Genomic DNA, 21,246 nt, shown 5'->3' with positions numbered 1-21,246 from the left:
AAAAGTATAATATAATTTTGTTGATAAAAAAAAAATCATTGTTTCTCATTTAGAAAATTATTGAAAAATTAAAAAACTTTGTTAGAAAAGAAATTAGTTAAATTTTAAAAAAAATTGAAAAATTAACTCTTTAATTCGTCATTTGAAAAATCAATATATGTAAACATGAAATTTTATTTTTTAATTTTCTTAATAATTGTTTATAAAAATTATTTCGAACATCCTTTAACATTTACAAAACAATTTTCTTGGCCCTTTCTCCTCTAAAAAAACCAATTATTTTCCACTCAATATTTTCTTTCCTCCCAACGAAGGATCCCAAACACAGTACAATAGTTTGTGTACCCTTTATATTTATACCGTCTCTTTCTCACGCGTCCTCGCCTCACTCCCTTCACAAGAACGAAGAATCTCTCTCTCGTAGTTCTTTGGAATCCAATCAGAACACGAGAATGGGAGAAGAGAAGAAGCCTCAACCGGCTGGTGTATGGCCCACCGTTAAGCCTTTCGTTAATGGTGGTGCCTCAGGCATGCTTGCCACCTGTGTTATTCAACCTATCGATATGATTAAGGTATATTCATATACTTGTTTATGGAGATTTGTTTATGCATCTATATGGATTTGTTCTTGTATTAAGAGATCAGTTCCATGTTTTGCTATTATTTTTAGTTTAAAGTTTGTATCTTTTTTGAGCTGTAATGGGTCCTTTTGGTGGGTTTTAGATCTGGGATTTCATGGGTTTCTTTGGAATGGATTCATTTTTGTTTTTGTTTTGAATTGGGTGAGTTTGATTTGTGCTTTGATGGGTTGTTTTTTGGGTTTGGTACAGGTCAGGATTCAATTGGGTCAGGGTTCAGCGGCTCAGGTGACAAAGACCATGCTAAAGGAGGAGGGTTTTGGTGCCTTTTACAAGGTATGCTTCTTCTAGTTAAGTGAATTTTGAAATTTGATGTTATCAACTTTTGGTCTACTTGAATGATGAAATTAGATTTTGTCGTTTTAAGATCTATTTGTTAAAAGCCTATATTTATATCAATGTTCGATTTGGGTATGTGTATGTTTCATGTGGAAAGTTCAAGGTTGCCAATCATAACGCTTTAGAATGGGCACAATTTGGGTCCTTCATTGCCAAATTGAAATGTGTCATATAAACCAGGTCTAATTGTTGAATCTCAAACCTTTTCTATCTGTTGGTACAATGGGGGCTTCTAAATAATCATCTGTTTAAGAATAGATATGCAAATTGCTTGTCTTGGAATAGATTAGTTGGAACTGAGCCAATGAAAATTTTATGGCTTTTCAATTTGAGATGTGACCTGTTGTTCTAACTGAGGATTTTGGACTTGCATTACATCTGTATTGTGTCTAAATGACAATATTTTGATCAGGGGTTATCTGCTGGACTACTCAGGCAAGCTACGTATACAACTGCCCGACTTGGATCATTCAAGTAAGTGTTTGACAAGATTTGACATTTGGCAAGACATTTTTTAAATATACAGTTCATTAACATTTCAAGTCTAATCCATAGTAATTAAAAGTGCAAGTAGCAGGCTAGGCACCCGCTTTAATGAAGTGAGGCACATAAAATAAAATAAAATAAAGCAAAAATAAAATAATCTTAGATATAGCTATATTTAACGAAACTTATCAAAATTGCCAATCTACAAAGGATTAATAAGCATAGAAAAAAATATACATAAATTATTTTTGCAATCCAAATAAAATAAAACTAAACTATTGTAGATATTAATATCTTAGGAAAATAGAAGATTGAATGCCAAGGTCTTTTCCCTCTACTGCTGAAAACACAAGAAAATTTTACTGTTTTCAATTCTTCTGCTGAAAAAAAAAATGTCATAGATATAAGAGGAAATGGCTACATGTTAAGATTTGTTTAAGCTTTATTTACTTAGATTGTTAAAGTTGCAAAAAAAAAAAAAGAAAAAAGAAAAAAGTGAGAGAGAAGCAAAGCCTAAGTTATTAATTAAATCTTAATTCAGCCAATAATGAGATTGATTTTGTTTTGGGTTTGGTTAATATGCCTCTGCCTATTGACTTAACAACACCACCAACATAGAAGCAACAAATAGCAGACAAAGGAAGCATGAAGGTGGAGAAGAATTATTCATAGGACCACCCAAGGCAAAATTAAAATTAAAAAAAATATAAAAAAAAAATAGCGGCCTTAGCAACCCAAATGGGGTGGTTGGGGGTGGGAGGGTGTATTTTTTACTGTGAAATACCCAAGTGGATTTTTTTTTTTTGGTTGGGTTGGGGGAGTGGGCTGCAGTGTTATCAAGGTGAAACGTGACAAGATACCCTATGGCCTTATGCGAGAGGCGATGCGAGAGCCTTTTTAAAGCAACACGCTATAGCCTAAATTGCCTAATGTGTACATATATATCAGAAATAATAAACAGAACAAAAGGACTGAGATCCTCAACCAGCACCATTGGCAGTCCAAAAGGAAGGCGCCATAGCCTAACTTGCCTAATTTTTTTTGTTCTGTTAAAAAATAATTAAAAGAAGAAAAAAGACCAAGAAGTTACTGTTCCTTCTCAAAGGTGTCGCCTCATCACTCAGTGCCTTGCAGTTTGAGGTGGCCTCCTTCTGGAAGCAAGCCCAGGCGAGGCACTAGAGGGTTGCCTCACCTCAACACCTTTAAAACACTGAGAGAGAGAGAGAGAGAGAGAGAGAGAGAGAGAGAGAGAGAGAAGGAAAGCACGAGGAGAAAAGGAAAGTACAAGAAGGTACATAGCTGAGGCGTGCATTGTTCCTGGTCTGAGGCACACGCCTTAGTGATGTCGCCTGCTTTTTGCCTTCAGAGGAACTGAAGCTTGCACCTGGTGCTCCTGGTGCCTTGGGCGCGCCTTAAACAGCACTGGTCTATCATGGTGAATTTGGGGTGTGTATGTGTATATGTACATTGTTACTTTTTTTAATATTGTTTGACTCTTTCAGTTGGTTTATCTTTGTGAAATTTTATTAATAATTTGTTTGTGAATCTAACATTTATTAAGCTTGTTGGATTATTTTCTTGTTTCTCCTTAGGATTTTGACCAATAAAGCAATTGAAGCCAATGATGGGAAGCCCCTTCCTCTATATCAGAAGGCCTTGTGTGGGCTAACTGCTGGTGCTATTGGAGCATCCGTTGGCAGTCCAGCAGATTTGGCACTTATCCGCATGCAGGCTGATGCCACTTTGCCTGCTGCTCAGCGCCGAAATTACACAAATGCCTTCCATGCACTTTATCGTATTGTTGCAGATGAAGGAGTTTTGGCACTCTGGAAAGGTGCAGGCCCTACAGTTGTGAGAGCAATGGCATTGAACATGGGGATGCTTGCTTCTTATGATCAAAGTGTTGAGTTTTTCAGGGATTCCCTTGGTTCTGGCGAAGCTGCTACAGTGCTAGGTAAGATTCATTGTATATATGTACATGTGGATTGATGACAACTTTTCTGTTAAAATATCTGTTGTTATTTGGTGGAAAATATTCTTTACAAAAGAATGCCATTTTTTAAAACCATCATGTTGACTCTGCTTTGTTTCTCATGCTTAATCCTTTTCAAAATTTTGAGTTAGCCAAAATGCATAATTCCAGCAACACTTAGAGAGTGACTGAGTACTGAATATAAATACAACAGAGATTTGATCAAAGATTTTGAAAATTTTTGAAGCATTTGTTTTAAAATAGATGTAGTTTTTACTCTGTTTATCCATGTAAACCTTGTCCTAAATTCAGATACTGCTTAAGCCTTTCAGATATGCATACAATTAGTATAGTTAAAACTTCATTTTTTTTATTTGTTTCAATTAATTCATCCATTTCCTTTTTCACAATATTAAATTCCAAATGAGTTATATATGACAAATGAATTGATACTCTTGCTTGAATCTTGTAGTTGGAGTTAAAAACTTGCTGTGAATACTTATCTTGTAAGCTTGTACTAATCTGCGGGCATCTTGGTTAGATGTATTCTGATCTGTAATGATTGGCTGGCTTGCAATTCTCTCTCTGTCTCTCTCTGCAATGTCTATTTGCATGTCGTATACCGCAGGCTCGAGTTTGTCTAATTCTTTTTGGGCTACTCTATATGTAATGTTCTTATTTTGGATTGAGAAAGTTGCACTGTTTTGTCTTTTTATTAGACATTTTGCTATTTTATCTACTAGTTGTGTAGATACGGCAATGCTCTGTGTATGCATATTACTAAATTTTATTGTGGAAAGACGGGTGTCTTGGGGATGTATAAAATAAATGGTGCAAAAAATCACATTTTTAGAGATTGATGTCTAGCAAAACTGCAAAGACTGGACTAGCCTAATGGTTAGGATGTTAGCTTTGCTTACGGATTATTGTCATAGTTTCAGATAAAAATAATTCTTACTTAACATAATAATACGTGGGAGAATTTTAGTGAAGTCTTGGCAACCAATTGAAGCAGAAGAATTTGACCTCCCCATCATCTTTACTGTCCTGTTATTTAGAACATTCTTTTAATTCTTCCTGGAAATCAACTTTTTGTTGTTCCAGTTAGTAGGGGTCATTGTTGCCAGCACGGAATAAAGAGGTTTAAGTTGATTATTATCTTCTTCAAGTTTAAAGCAAAATGCGAAAAGGTATATTTGCACTTCTGAATAAAATTGCACTTGGCTGTTACATTCTCCTTTGAAACTACAATTTGGGTACCCTGAATTTATTATTAGCCATACCTTGTATGTATTTTGAAGTTTTAAATGCTTGGCATAGGTATGCTCTAATGATTAACAACTCCTTTTGTTCTTTTTTCCAGGTGCAAGTACTGTTTCAGGTTTCTTTGCTTCAGCCTGCAGTCTTCCATTTGATTATGTTAAAACTCAAATTCAGAAAATGCAACCTGATGCCGAGGGAAAGTATCCATACACCGGTTCTTTAGACTGTGCCATGAAAACTCTTAAGTCTGGAGGACCATTCAAATTCTACACTGGCTTCCCTGTCTATTGTGTTAGAATTGCTCCCCATGTCATGGTAGTCATCTCTTTCTGTCTCTCCCTCTCTTTGGTTCTTGAGAGTGAGTGTGCATGCCTGTCACTCTTCATAAGACAGAGATATGCATGCCACATGCTTGGATCTGAACTGATTGCTTGAGGAAGTGTGTTTTTTTTTTGAGTTCTGATCGTTGGATATTACCATTTGCAGATGACATGGATATTCCTGAACCAGATCCAAAAGCTGGAGAAATCCGTGGGGTTGTAGTCATCAGCAGACAAGGGGATTTTCGGTTGAGTAAAGCTAATAAATAAGGATACATTGCCTGTGTTTTAGTGGTTGTTTACAACCCTTTCAAGTCCAACAAATTTATTTCAAAATTTTTACAGTGGAATCGAGGTAGGATGTCTAAAATTTTATTGAACTTGTTAGTTTTTAGGGCAGTGACAGATTTTGGACTTTGTTTTTTAGTTCAACAAAGAGTTGTTTCTCATGGATAAGTATTTTTGAAGAGAATATTGAACGCGAAATAAGTTTTTAAACTTTATCATAAAACAGGAACTTTACATTAACTTCTGTTGTTCCTGAAATCAAAGTTGCCATTTTTTTCTTGGCTTTTGCATGTGAGGTAGCAATCTCCATTCATTGACAAAGATGGCTAGTTTTTGTGGGCAATGTCCTCTACTGGTTTTACTTGCATAACATAAATGACTGGATAGTTCAATTTCGTTTTGTTGTTCAATTTTGATAAAGAAGAAACTGAGCCTATTATAACTAAGGATGTGTGGATCTGGTTCGGTTTTAGTTTTTGCTAAGGATTTGAATCAGATCGAGCAAAGTTGAAATCTCAGTTACATTTTAGTTTTAGTTTCGTTCGGCCTTTGGTGTTTTGATCTCGGTTCAAATTTCGGTTGTAATTGCTGTCATGGATTATTTGGATTTTAAAACTTGCTATCTGAATTATATTACGATATTTTTTTAAATATTTTTCTTTCATAACATAATAATCTATTAAGTTGTTATAAAATATATTAAAATTATTTGTTATTAATTTAAATTAATATAAAATAATTATTAATTAAGACATCTATTTACATTGCAAGTTAAATTCATTATAATTGAATTTGAATATAATTATTTACTTGTGAATGTTTTCATATTTATTATTGGAATAAGAAATTATATGCACTCAGTTCCCCTCTTTTCATTATTTTTCTGTTGAGCGTTCTTTCTTTCAAACGTATTTGGTTGAATGATGTTTCTCAAGTTTCCTATATTGTCAAACAGGGTAAGATATGTTAAATTTGTGAAGCTTCTTCCTCTACGGGTTGTGGCTTTCGAACTATTTTGTGACCAATGGCAAGCATTTGTTAAAAGTGTAAAGCTTCTACGATAAAACATTTTCAGCTTCTGCGATAAAACATCAACCTAGAGATGCCGCAAGTTTCTACTCTGCCCCGGTGATCCCAGTCACCAGGTGATTTCATCGGAATAGACAGAACTATAAGAACTATACCGTCGGAATAAAAAAAAAAAATTGTTATTATAAGAATTAAATTAAATTTATATTTACTGTTTTTTAAGACATTTTTCATAATTTTAATAAAATTATATATATTTATATAAAAAAAAATTAAATAAGTCTTTATATATTCACTTGATAGCTAAATAAGTTCAAAACCAAATTATCTCTATTTTTTTTTCTTTTTTATATTATATTATTAAATAATATTAAGTGGGAGATTATACATGTATATATTATTTAATAATAATTATTGGATGTTGAATATGGACAGTTGTCCTTATAATTTTGTACCGTTGGAAAGAATTTATTCTTTCCGGAATATTCCATTTGTCTTAATGAGGCATGGCTTTATGAGGACTAGTCTTGAGATAGCTTGCAAATCGATCTAATCTTCTCTTTCTCTGTCGGTGAATAACATGTTAGGTGGACTTCCTTTTCTAGCATCAAAGCTTGACTTCCAGCTGCTATGGGAAATCGAACTCATTCGTTAGATTGAGAGGAGGCATGGGTATAGGCCTGTGAGGAACCGAGAGAAAATGGCTAGGAGAGAGTGTGAAAGTGAATGGTTGGAGGGCTTCTATAGTGGTTTGGGATTTAGGATAAAATCAAATTAAAATGATTCAGTTTAATTTTCGATTTTAACCTTATTTACTCAATCCTAATTAGTTGTTGGGTTGTGTGTACGTAGAAAGGACTAATGAGTGCTTTTAGTGGCAAAAAAGTGTGTGTGAGAATACATATGTTGCTAAAAAAATTATAAAAAAAAAAAAAAAGCAAAACTTCATTTTGTCTTTGGTTCATCTTGGCAAAAAGCAAGTATTCACATTTGATAAGAGCAAAATTTTGAGGCCTAATCTTGATGACAGGAGGGTTACTAAAGTGGTGCAAAATATGCATTTAAAGCTATTTCGTTGTGCTATCTTTCTCAAGTTTATTTCTTGGAGCTCACTATAGGTGAGGTAACATCTAGATTGTGAATCTAATGGCATGATTTGTATTGAAATGTAATGATGTTTAGGCTTGTGATACAATATGTGAAATCCAAGGTTTATGGCAAGAAATCTAGTTCTTGCTGATTTTATGTTCTAATACTTGGGAAGAGGAGTCGGCTCGAATGGTGTGAATGCGGTGGGAATGGCGAATATAGGGCACTATAGAGGACACCACGGTCGCCATTGTTATTGATGATGTTCTCATCGTCTAATCCCTCTTTATTTTTTTTTTTTTATATTTATAAATTTTTGTTAAAACAAGTCATATGATTTAATTTAAATTTAATTTTTAATTAAAAAGACATCCTGCAAATAATTATAAAAGTATGTTTGACATTGCCATTATAGTTACTGTTAAAAAAATATTTTTTAAAATATATTAATTCGTGAGTATTAAAAATTAAATTTGATAAATTTAACTATAAAAATATTAAAATAATAATTTTTTTTTTAATAGCATATGAAATAGTGCTTGATCTAAAAAAAATGCTTTTTAAATTTAAAATTTAATAACCAAACGAGACGGTAGACAAGGTCAAAGGATTTTTATGCCATGGGCAAAAACACATAATATTAATTAATTAAAATTTAAATTATATTACCCTACTTAAAAATATTTAATTTGATGGTATTTTTATATATTTTATTACCTTATTACGTAAGTACATTCTTGTATGGATTAAGTTCGAAATTTCTAACAAAAAAAAATTAAAAAAAAAAAACTGGACGCAGTGCAAAATCTTTTCGTATGTCGCCTATTGAAATTCTTTTTTTTTTTCTTAATTATGTTTTATTGAGCTCTTGATACTTTTTAATTACGCGCATTAAAGTCAAAAATTACAAAAAAAAAAGGTAAATTTATTAATAACATTTTAAAATTTAAACCAATTGAACTAACTTGATAATTGTTTATTTATTATTTCAATACGTGTATGTTTATTTTTTAACATATAATTAATATTTATAAATACCAAAATTTAGTTACACATTTATACATTTTTTTTATATATTCCTCATAAATATTAGAAAAAATTAATAATAATATTTAAAATTGAATACTTTTTATATAAAATTTAAAAATAATATTAAATTTGATGTAAATATTGAAAATTTGATTTTAAATAATTAAAACTTAATTAATTTGATTAATTGATTTATTTATATTAATTTGTGCTACATTTGATTAATTTTTAATATATATATATATATATATATATATATATATATATATATATATATATATATATAATTAAATTTGTAATAATCCACTTATTGAACTATTGATTTATCGACATTATCCCTCCACCATAGGGATGGCAACATGTCGGATTTTTGTGGGTATCCGATCCAACCGAACTCTAATAAAATGAGTTTGGGTATTATATAATCAGGTTCGGATTTGAAAAATAATACCTGTGTTGAGTTCGAGTCAGGTTCGGGTTTTATATATTGGGTATTCGTTACCTGAATCTATTTACATAAATATTTAATTAAATATAAAATATATTTTTTATAATAATATTTATAAATTTTTATATATTTTATTTTATATAAAATAGAATTTAAATATTTATGAAATTATTAAAATATAAATTATTAGTTAAATAATTTTTTATACAAAATATTAATTAAAATATAAAAAGTTAAATAGGTTTGAATTTTTTTCAGGTAATAATAATTGGGTTTGGGATGAGTTCGGATAGTTGATAATAAATTTTAAACGAGTGTAGAACGGATTTGGATTTAGATAATATTAATTGGGTTCGGATTCAGGTAGGATAATTTTTATGGGTATTCTACCCATTACTATTTCTACTCCACCAAGTCAACTTCCGAATTATGTTTAATAACAATACTTTCTGTTTCGAAGATGAAATCCTTAGGAATTTATCCATTGATTTAGTGAAAAAAATAAAATGAAAAAATAATTAACACAAGAGTACACAAGGATTTAACATAGTTCGGCAATAGAACTTACATTCATAGGCTAAGGCAATCAAATAATTTTCACTAAGAAATTTGGAGATTTACAAAAACAATTGAATTTCTCTCAACCCAATTAATCCACAATGCCCAAATCTCACTCGCGTTAACCCTCACAAGCTCAAGTGTTTAAATTACTGACTTTTGAATTTTTCTCACCACTTTCACAGCTTGTTCTCTTCTCATTTACACTTTCTACAACTCTTACTTGCTTTTACCATGGCCGGCCAAAATGCCAATTTATAACCGTGGCTCATCTTTTGCAAATATGATCCCATGATATAAATGAGAGTTCTTGGTCAAGATTTGCAAAGATTCATTTAAGATACAATCTTTCACCATGTGAGATCTTTGTCATAAACACATGGTGACTTTCAAAGATTGTAGAAGATTCAATCTTCAAGCAATGAATGAGGAGATTTTTCTCATTCTTCACGTGGTGAAAGTAGCTAAGCTTTGGGCCTTTAAATTCAAGACATGCTTTTAACACTTTCACTAGGTAATAGTAGATCAATTTTTTTTTTAATTTTTTTTTTTATTTTATTTCACCATAAAGAGTGCAAACATATCTTGTCAGATCTTCTATCCAAATTAATTGCATAATCTAAATCCACAAAGCTAACAACACTATAACTTGTGTCATTATTCCTCTGATATGTTAGACCAACAATGCTTGAAAGAGCCACAATGCCGCAGCACAGCAGCACCATGGCTTCTCCCTTTCTTTTTCGTTTACCTTTTTAATTTATTTTTTGCTACATTATATTGTTTTAAATGACTGTGATTTTGAGGTAATGGAAATTTTGTTTATCAATTGGGTTAATGGAATTTTGTTTTTTGTTGTCGTTGATATTACATTGTGAATTTTTAAATGATTTTAGGTTCCGGGTGATCTTTATTGAGTTTAGGTTGTTTTCTTTGTTCCCTATTTTGAATGAGATTATTTTGATTATTGATTAAATTTGTTAGATTTTGGTTTCGAAATAATTTTTATATTTTGATTTTGATAATTGCAATTGTGGTCGGAGATTGAAAGCTGAAATTTAAGGAAAACATTGGTTTTCCTCTAATCTACTATTATACTTTGCTCATTCACATGAAAACCAAATTTTTTAACTGAACTGAATCGAATTAATTTGGTTTGATTTTATTTAATTCGATTTTAGTTCGATTTAAATTTCGACGAGTTTGATTTAATTAGTTCGATTCGATTTTTGAACCGAATTGAACGATGCTCACCCCTAGCATAATTTGGTTTGTTTCAATGGCTGAATGTATATTACTCACCTAGTAAATTCAAGTTCGAGTCCCCAGTCCCCCAAACCCCTACTCAAAAACAAACTAAAAAGAAGAAAACAAATTGTCTAAACAATCTAAAATCCAACCTTTGAAGCAAAGGTACATTTGAACTAAAGCATGTCCACCACTTTCTAATGAGGATCTTATCATACTTAATTCCAATAGAATTTGGATGTTCAAGTGCTCACTTTTAAGGAAAAAATTAGCAAATTCATTGTACATGCAAATTTTGTGTTCTCTGAAAATTAGAATTTAAGAACAATGTATAGATTTATATTTAATAAAATTTGTGGATACAACTTTAATATTAATTGTTTTTGTATCATGAAGACATAATCTTTGATCCTTCTAATTTGCGCGAATACGATTCGAGGGTCAAACATAACTAAAATTAAGTCAACATAGAAATCTTCTTCGTTGATGGAGAAGAAAAATATTGATCTTGAAATTTAAATTTAAAACTTTAATCTTCTTTTCATTGAAGGAGAAGAACATGATCTTAGCACTTGGAATTTAAAAGAATTTTACAATTTGAATTCTGAATTTCTAATATATTTGGATGGAATTTGTGGTGGTTTTATAATTAAAGTAAGGTAAGATTTTAGAAACTAATGTATCAAAATCTCCCTAGCCCATCAACTTGGTGGGTTAAAAATGTGAGGATTTTAGAGGTTCAAACCTTAAAAAAACCGAAAATTAAGATAGTTTTCTTAGAAAATTGAAAAAAAATGGAGTTTTATATTTTTATGTGCTAATTTTCCGAATTGGAAACTATAAAATCATCTTTTTTTTTCAAATTTTAACTAAAATTTGGAAAATTGCTTTAAGTTGTTTTCCAATTTCCTTTATAACAAGAGTTTTGATTTCAAATGTTTTCCAAATAGAAAACAATGATTTTTTTTTTTACAACCAAAATTATATTGTACTTTTTTTATAACTAAAATTGAATATGAATGATATGAACAAATTTTTTATTTTTTTAATTACGAAATCGTTTTCTATTATTTGCAAGTGAACACATTTTTCATATTTTCTCTTATTTTTCGTAGAATAAAAGATTGGTTTCGAAATAATTTTTATATTTTGATTTTGATAATTGCAATTGTGGTCGGAGATTGAAAGCTGAAATTTAAGGAAAACATTGGTTTTCCTCTAAGCTACTATTATACTTTGCTCATTCACATGAAAACCAAATTTTTTAACTGAACCGAATCGAATTAATTTGGTTTGATTTTATTTAATTCGATTTTAGTTCGATTTAAATTTCGACGAGTTTGATTTAATTAGTTCGATTCGATTTTTGAACCGAATTGAACGATGCTCACCCCTAGCATAATTTGGTTTGTTTCAATGGCTGAATGTATATTACTCACCTAGTAAATTCAAGTTCGAGTCCCCAGTCCCCCAAACCCCTACTCAAAAACAAACTAAAAAGAAGAAAACAAATTGTCTAAACAATCTAAAATCCAACCTTTGAAGCAAAGGTACATTTGAACTAAAGCATGTCCACCACTTTCTAATGAGGATCTTATCATACTTAATTCCAATAGAATTTGGATGTTCAAGTGCTCACTTTTAAGGAAAAAATTAGCAAATTCATTGTACATGCAAATTTTGTGTTCTCTGAAAATTAGAATTTAAGAACAATGTATAGATTTATATTTAATAAAATTTGTGGATACAACTTTAATATTAATTGTTTTTGTATCATGAAGACATAATCTTTGATCCTTCTAATTTGCGCGAATACGATTCGAGGGTCAAACATAACTAAAATTAAGTCAACATAGAAATCTTCTTCTCGTTGATGGAGAAGAAAAATATTGATCTTGAAATTTAAATTTAAAACTTTAATCTTCTTTTCATTGAAGGAGAAGAACATGATCTTAGCACTTGGAATTTAAAAGAATTTTACAATTTGAATTCTGAATTTCTAATATATTTGGATGGAATTTGTGGTGGTTTTATAATTAAAGTAAGGTAAGATTTTAGAAACTAATGTATCAAAATCTCCCTAGCCCATCAACTTGGTGGGTTAAAAATGTGAGGATTTTAGAGGTTCAAACCTTAAAAAAACCGAAAATTAAGATAGTTTTCTTAGAAAATTGAAAAAAAATGGAGTTTTATATTTTTATGTGCTAATTTTCCGAATTGGAAACTATAAAATCATCTTTTTTTTTCAAATTTTAACTAAAATTTGGAAAATTGCTTTAAGTTGTTTTCCAATTTCCTTTATAACAAGAGTTTTGATTTCAAATGTTTTCCAAATAGAAAACAATGATTTTTTTTTTTACAACCAAAATTATATTGTACTTTTTTTATAACTAAAATTGAATATGAATGATATGAACAAATTTTTTATTTTTTTAATTACGAAATCGTTTTCTATTATTTGCAAGTGAACACATTTTTCATATTTTCTCTTATTTTTCGTAGAATAAAAGATTGGTTTCGAAATAATTTTTATATTTTGATTTTGATAATTGCAATTGTGGTCGGAGATTGAAAGTGAAATTTAAGGAAAACATTGGTTTTCCTCTAAGCTACTATTATACTTTGCTCATTCACATGAAAACCAAATTTTTTAACTGAACTGAATCGAATTAATTTGGTTTGATTTTATTTAATTCGATTTTAGTTCGATTTAAATTTCGACGAGTTTGATTTAATTAGTTCGATTCGATTTTTGAACCGAATTGAACGATGCTCACCCCTAGCATAATTTGGTTTGTTTCAATGGCTGAATGTATATTACTCACCTAGTAAATTCAAGTTCGAGTCCCCAGTCCCCCAAACCCCTACTCAAAAACAAACTAAAAAGAAGAAAACAAATTGTCTAAACAATCTAAAATCCAACCTTTGAAGCAAAGGTACATTTGAACTAAAGCATGTCCACCACTTTCTAATGAGGATCTTATCATACTTAATTCCAATAGAATTTGGATGTTCAAGTGCTCACTTTTAAGGAAAAAATTAGCAAATTCATTGTACATGCAAATTTTGTGTTCTCTGAAAATTAGAATTTAAGAACAATGTATAGATTTATATTTAATAAAATTTGTGGATACAACTTTAATATTAATTGTTTTTGTATCATGAAGACATAATCTTTGATCCTTCTAATTTTGCGAATACGATTCGAGGGTCAAACATAACTAAAATTAAGTCAACATAGAAATCTTCTTCGTTGATGGAGAAGAAAAATATTGATCTTGAAATTTAAATTTAAAACTTTAATCTTCTTTTCATTGAAGGAGAAGAACATGATCTTAGCACTTGGAATTTAAAAGAATTTTACAATTTGAATTCTGAATTTCTAATATATTTGGATGGAATTTGTGGTGGTTTTATAATTAAAGTAAGGTAAGATTTTAGAAACTAATGTATCAAAATCTCCCTAGCCCATCAACTTGGTGGGTTAAAAATGTGAGGATTTTAGAGGTTCAAACCTTAAAAAAACCGAAAATTAAGATAGTTTTCTTAGAAAATTGAAAAAAAATGGAGTTTTATATTTTTATGTGCTAATTTTCCGAATTGGAAACTATAAAATCATCTTTTTTTTTTCAAATTTTAACTAAAATTTGGAAAATTGCTTTAAGTTGTTTTCCAATTTCCTTTATAACAAGAGTTTTGATTTCAAATGTTTTCCAAATAGAAAACAATGATTTTTTTTTTTACAACCAAAATTATATTGTACTTTTTTTATAACTAAAATTGAATATGAATGATATGAACAAATTTTTTATTTTTTTAATTACGAAATCGTTTTCTATTATTTGCAAGTGAACACATTTTTCATATTTTCTCTTATTTTTCGTAGAATAAAAGATTGGTTTCGAAATAATTTTTATATTTTGATTTTGATAATTGCAATTGTGGTCGGAGATTGAAAGCTGAAATTTAAGGAAAACATTGGTTTTCCTCTAAGCTACTATTATACTTTGCTCATTCACATGAAAACCAAATTTTTTAACTGAACTGAATCGAATTAATTTGGTTTGATTTTATTTAATTCGATTTTAGTTCGATTTAAATTTCGACGAGTTTGATTTAATTAGTTCGATTCGATTTTTGAACCGAATTGAACGATGCTCACCCCTAGCATAATTTGGTTTGTTTCAATGGCTGAATGTATATTACTCACCTAGTAAATTCAAGTTCGAGTCCCCAGTCCCCCAAACCCCTACTCAAAAACAAACTAAAAAGAAGAAAACAAATTGTCTAAACAATCTAAAATCCAACCTTTGAAGCAAAGGTACATTTGAACTAAAGCATGTCCACCACTTTCTAATGAGGATCTTATCATACTTAATTCCAATAGAATTTGGATGTTCAAGTGCTCACTTTTAAGGAAAAAATTAGCAAATTCATTGTACATGCAAATTTTGTGTTCTCTGAAAATTAGAATTTAAGAACAATGTATAGATTTATATTTAATAAAATTTGTGGATACAACTTTAATATTAATTGTTTTTGTATCATGAAGACATAATCTTTGATCCTTCTAATTTGCGCGAATACGATTCGAGGGTCAAACATAACTAAAATTAAGTCAACATAGAAATCTTCTTCTCGTTGATGGAGAAGAAAAATATTGATCTTGAAATTTAAATTTAAAACTTTAATCTTCTTTTCATTGAAGGAGAAGAACATGATCTTAGCACTTGGAATTTAAAAGAATTTTACAATTTGAATTCTGAATTTCTAATATATTTGGATGGAATTTGTGGTGGTTTTATAATTAAAGTAAGGTAAGATTTTAGAAACTAATGTATCAAAATCTCCCTAGCCCATCAACTTGGTGGGTTAAAAATGTGAGGATTTTAGAGGTTCAAACCTTAAAAAAACCGAAAATTAAGATAGTTTTCTTAGAAAATTGAAAAAAAATGGAGTTTTATATTTTTATGTGCTAATTTTCCGAATTGGAAACTATAAAATCATCTTTTTTTTTCAAATTTTAACTAAAATTTGGAAAATTGCTTTAAGTTGTTTTCCAATTTCCTTTATAACAAGAGTTTTGATTTCAAATGTTTTCCAAATAGAAAACAATGATTTTTTTTTTTACAACCAAAATTATATTGTACTTTTTTTATAACTAAAATTGAATATGAATGATATGAACAAATTTTTTATTTTTTTAATTACGAAATCGTTTTCTATTATTTGCAAGTGAACACATTTTTCATATTTTCTCTTATTTTTCGTAGAATAAAAGATTGGTTTCGAAATAATTTTTATATTTTGATTTTGATAATTGCAATTGTGGTGGAGATTGAAAATGAAATTTAAGGAAAACATTGGTTTTCCTCTAAGCTACTATTATACTTTGCTCATTCACATGAAAACCAAATTTTTTAACTGAACTGAATCGAATTAATTTGGTTTGATTTTATTTAATTCGATTTTAGTTCGATATAAATTTATTTAGTTTGATTTAATTAGTTCGATTCGATTTTTGAACCGAATTGAACGATGCTCACCCCTAGCATAATTTGGTTTGTTTCAATGGCTGAATGTATATTACTCACCTAGTAAATTCAAGTTCGAGTCCCCAGTCCCCCAAACCCCTACTCAAAAACAAACTAAAAAGAAGAAAACAAATTGTCTAAACAATCTAAAATCCAACCTTTGAAGCAAAGGTACATTTGAACTAAAGCATGTCCACCACTTTCTAATGAGGATCTTATCATACTTAATTCCAATAGAATTTGGATGTTCAAGTGCTCACTTTTAAGGAAAAAATTAGCAAATTCATTGTACATGCAAATTTTGTGTTCTCTGAAAATTAGAATTTAAGAACAATGTATAGATTTATATTTAATAAAATTTGTGGATACAACTTTAATATTAATTGTTTTTGTATCATGAAGACATAATCTTTGATCCTTCTAATTTGCGCGAATACGATTCGAGGGTCAAACATAACTAAAATTAAGTCAACATAGAAATCTTCTTCTCGTTGATGGAGAAGAAAAATATTGATCTTGAAATTTAAATTTAAAACTTTAATCTTCTTTTCATTGAAGGAGAAGAACATGATCTTAGCACTTGGAATTTAAAAGAATTTTACAATTTGAATTCTGAATTTCTAATATATTTGGATGGAATTTGTGGTGGTTTTATAATTAAAGTAAGGTAAGATTTTAGAAACTAATGTATCAAAATCTCCCTAGCCCATCAACTTGGTGGGTTAAAAATGTGAGGATTTTAGAGGTTCAAACCTTAAAAAAACCGAAAATTAAGATAGTTTTCTTAGAAAATTGAAAAAAAATGGAGTTTTATATTTTTATGTGCTAATTTTCCGAATTGGAAACTATAAAATCATCTTTTTTTTTCAAATTTTAACTAAAATTTGGAAAATTGCTTTAAGTTGTTTTCCAATTTCCTTTATAACAAGAGTTTTGATTTCAAATGTTTTCCAAATAGAAAACAATGATTTTTTTTTTTACAACCAAAATTATATTGTACTTTTTTTATAACTAAAATTGAATATGAATGATATGAACAAATTTTTTATTTTTTTAATTACGAAATCGTTTTCTATTATTTGCAAGTGAACACATTTTTCATATTTTCTCTTATTTTTCGTAGAATAAAAGATTGGTTTCGAAATAATTTTTATATTTTGATTTTGATAATTGCAATTGTGGTCGGAGATTGAAAGCTGAAATTTAAGGAAAACATTGGTTTTCCTCTAAGCTACTATTATACTTTGCTCATTCACATGAAAACCAAATTTTTTAACTGAACTGAATCGAATTAATTTGGTTTGATTTTATTTAATTCGATTTTAGTTCGATTTAAATTTCGACGAGTTTGATTTAATTAGTTCGATTCTATTTTGAACCGAATTGAGCGATGCTCACCCTAGCATAATTTGGTTTGTTTCAATGGCTGAATGTATATTACTCACCTAGTAAATTCAAGTTCGAGTCCCAGTCCCCAAACCCCTACTCAAAAACAAACTAAAAAGAAGAAAACAAATTGTCTAAACAATCTAAAATCCAACCTTTGAAGCAAAGGTACATTTGAACTAAAGCATGTCCACCACTTTCTAATGAGGATCTTATCATACTTAATTCCAATAGAATTTGGATGTTCAAGTGCTCACTTTTAAGGAAAAAATTAGCAAATTCATTGTACATGCAAATTTTGTGTTCTCTGAAAATTAGAATTTAAGAACAATGTATAGATTTATATTTAATAAAATTTGTGGATACAACTTTAATATTAATTGTTTTTGTATCATGAAGACATAATCTTTGATCCTTCTAATTTGCGCGAATACGATTCGAGGGTCAAACATAACTAAAATTAAGTCAACATAGAAATCTTCTTCTCGTTGATGGAGAAGAAAAATATTGATCTTGAAATTTAAATTTAAAACTTTAATCTTCTTTTCATTGAAGGAGAAGAACATGATCTTAGCACTTGGAATTTAAAAGAATTTTACAATTTGAATTCTGAATTTCTAATATATTTGGATGGAATTTGTGGTGGTTTTATAATTAAAGTAAGGTAAGATTTTAGAAACTAATGTATCAAAATCTCCCTAGCCCATCAACTTGGTGGGTTAAAAATGTGAGGATTTTAGAGGTTCAAACCTTAAAAAAACCGAAAATTAAGATAGTTTTCTTAGAAAATTGAAAAAAAATGGAGTTTTATATTTTTATGTGCTAATTTTCCGAATTGGAAACTATAAAATCATCTTTTTTTTTCAAATTTTAACTAAAATTTGGAAAATTGCTTTAAGTTGTTTTCCAATTTCCTTTATAACAAGAGTTTTGATTTCAAATGTTTTCCAAATAGAAAACAATGATTTTTTTTTTTACAACCAAAATTATATTGTACTTTTTTTATAACTAAAATTGAATATGAATGATATGAACAAATTTTTATTTTTAATTACGAAATCGTTTTCTATTATTTGCAAGTGAACACATTTTTCATATTTTCTCTTATTTTTCGTAGAATAAAAGATTGGTTTCGAAATAATTTTTATATTTTGATTTTGATAATTGCAATTGTGGTCGGAGATTGAAAGCTGAAATTTAAGGAAAACATTGGTTTTCCTCTAAGCTACTATTATACTTTGCTCATTCACATGAAAACCAAATTTTTTAACTGAACTGAATCGAATTAATTTGGTTTGATTTTATTTAATTCGATTTTAGTTCGATTTAAATTTCGAAGTTTGATTTAATTAGTTCGATTCGATTTTTGAACCGAATTGAACGATGCTCACCCTAGCATAATTTGGTTTGTTTCAATGGCTGAATGTATATTACTCACCTAGTAAATTCAAGTTCGAGTCCCCAGTCCCCCAAACCCCTACTCAAAAACAAACTAAAAAGAAGAAAACAAATTGTCTAAACAATCTAAAATCCAACCTTTGAAGCAAAGGTACATTTGAACTAAAGCATGTCCACCACTTTCTAATGAGGATCTTATCATACTTAATTCCAATAGAATTTGGATGTTCAAGTGCTCACTTTTAAGGAAAAAATTAGCAAATTCATTGTACATGCAAATTTTGTGTTCTCTGAAAATTAGAATTTAAGAACAATGTATAGATTTATATTTAATAAAATTTGTGGATACAACTTTAATATTAATTGTTTTTGTATCATGAAGACATAATCTTTGATCCTTCTAATTTGCTTGAATACGATTCGAGGGTCAAACATAACTAAAATTAAGTCAACATAGAAATCTTCTTCTCGTTGATGGAGAAGAAAAATATTGATCTTGAAATTTAAATTTAAAACTTTAATCTTCTTTTCATTGAAGGAGAAGAACATGATCTTAGCACTTGGAATTTAAAAGAATTTTACAATTTGAATTCTGAATTTCTAATATATTTGGATGGAATTTGTGGTGGTTTTATAATTAAAGTAAGGTAAGATTTTAGAAACTAATGTATCAAAATCTCCCTAGCCCATCAACTTGGTGGGTTAAAAATGTGAGGATTTTAGAGGTTCAAACCTTAAAAAAACCGAAAATTAAGATAGTTTTCTTAGAAAATTGAAAAAAAATGGAGTTTTATATTTTTATGTGCTAATTTTCCGAATTGGAAACTATAAAATCATCTTTTTTTTTTCAAATTTTAACTAAAATTTGGAAAATTGCTTTAAGTTGTTTTCCAATTTCCTTTATAACAAGAGTTTTGATTTCAAATGTTTTCCAAATAGAAAACAATGATTTTTTTTTTTACAACCAAAATTATATTGTACTTTTTTTATAACTAAAATTGAATATGAATGATATGAACAAATTTTTTATTTTTTTAATTACGAAATCGTTTTCTATTATTTGCAAGTGAACACATTTTTCATATTTTCTCTTATTTTTCGTAGAATAAAAGACTGGAATTTTATTAGAAAATGGAAAACAGAACAAGTAAATATTGCCTAACAATTTCTAAAAATCTTGCTCCCAACCAAACCTATTACTTTTAAAAAATCATACCTTACCTCTAAAAATTTGCTCCCAAACATAATGCTAGAGTGGAGAGAGCTTTCTATTTATAAAGGTTTCCAAGAATTCTATAATTTATGTAGATTTTTTATTTTAATTTGATTGGTCTATTTAGCATGATTTAATTTGACTTTATTATAACTCATCACTCAAGGGGTTGGTTTAAATGGTAAAAGAGATTTATTTAGCCTGACAGGTCTCAAGTTTGAGCCCCGCCACTAGCCTTTAAATATGGTGATATATCTCAATCCAATTAATCTCACCCACAGAAGTATCATAAGCTTTAGCCTGGACATAGATGTGGTAAGATCGATGCTTCCAAGCTTTAGCCCTAACTAGATGTGGTGGGATGCTTCCAAATGTGTATGAGTGTGAAAAACATAATATTTCCTATCAGGTATATGGTTAGCGTATCTGTAAATCCATTCTAGGTAAAAATATATATTTTAATGACCTTTAAAATAATTGAAAAGGTCAATAATAAAATAAATTAATTAAAAAATGATTTTAATTAATCAAATAATTTAATTGACCAAATAATATTCATGAAGCAAAAATTTTAATTAACTTAAAATTTTATATTTTTAAAAATATCTTTTTGAGACTTGTTAGTCAAATTCTCGTGCTCTGCATAGATAATTATAAAAAAATTGTATAATAATTATATCTTATATTTTAATGAATATATATTATTAAAATTGAATATGAAATATTTCTTAAAAATAAAAAAGGAACATGAAATATTATATATATACACACACACTAAATAAAACATATAGACTTTTATTAAGTACTTTACTATCTCTCCTCATATTTTGAAATGTTAAAAGGTTGGGGAATTAAAAAAAAATTACATGTGGGACACATTTTTACTTCGTGATAAGGTGGTACCCTAAGGTTTCTCACCGTTAGCAAACAATGACTTTCCTTCTTTGTGTAACACCCCTGATTTTTTTTATATATTATTATTGGGCTTCGTGTAGGTATCTTCAATTC

General features: G+C 29.0%; 1 protein-coding gene across 2 annotated transcripts; it reads left to right on the top strand.

The window, feature by feature from the left end:
• The first annotated feature begins 242 nt into the window (after positions 1-242).
• On the top strand, positions 243-5,546 carry LOC110648569 (mitochondrial dicarboxylate/tricarboxylate transporter DTC). Of its 2 annotated transcripts, XR_002493597.2 has the most exons (7): positions 278-572; positions 831-914; positions 1,390-1,451; positions 3,056-3,417; positions 4,540-4,625; positions 4,799-5,013; positions 5,185-5,546. XR_002493597.2 is itself a non-coding variant. In XM_021802854.2 (6 exons), the coding sequence occupies exons 1-6, from the start codon at positions 453-455 to the stop codon at positions 5,239-5,241; spliced, it is 900 nt and encodes a 299-aa protein (XP_021658546.2). In that variant the 5' UTR covers positions 243-452; the 3' UTR covers positions 5,242-5,546. The 2 variants fall into 2 exon arrangements, 1 of the variants encoding a protein (XP_021658546.2); XM_021802854.2 differs by lacking the exon at positions 4,540-4,625 and having other exon boundaries at positions 243-572.
• The last annotated feature ends 15,700 nt before the right edge of the window (positions 5,547-21,246 follow it).

This window comes from Hevea brasiliensis, chromosome 4, assembly GCF_030052815.1.
Source record: "Hevea brasiliensis isolate MT/VB/25A 57/8 chromosome 4, ASM3005281v1, whole genome shotgun sequence".
In the NCBI taxonomy this organism is placed as follows: domain Eukaryota; kingdom Viridiplantae; phylum Streptophyta; class Magnoliopsida; order Malpighiales; family Euphorbiaceae; genus Hevea; species Hevea brasiliensis.
Note: the sequence above shows the minus strand (reverse complement) of the source record. Positions and strands in the feature narration are given on the sequence as shown.

Bases quoted from the DNA above. Each gene is read 5' to 3' on its own strand.
- LOC110648569 (XM_021802854.2), top strand. From the start codon at position 453: ATGGGAGAAGAGAAGAAGCCTCAACCGGCTGGTGTATGGCCCACCGTT. The intron at 915-1,389 runs GTATGCTTCTTC...TATTTTGATCAG, and splicing joins GTTTTGGTGCCTTTTACAAG to GGGTTATCTGCTGGACTACT. The intron at 1,452-3,055 runs GTAAGTGTTTGA...GTTTCTCCTTAG, and splicing joins GCCCGACTTGGATCATTCAA to GATTTTGACCAATAAAGCAA.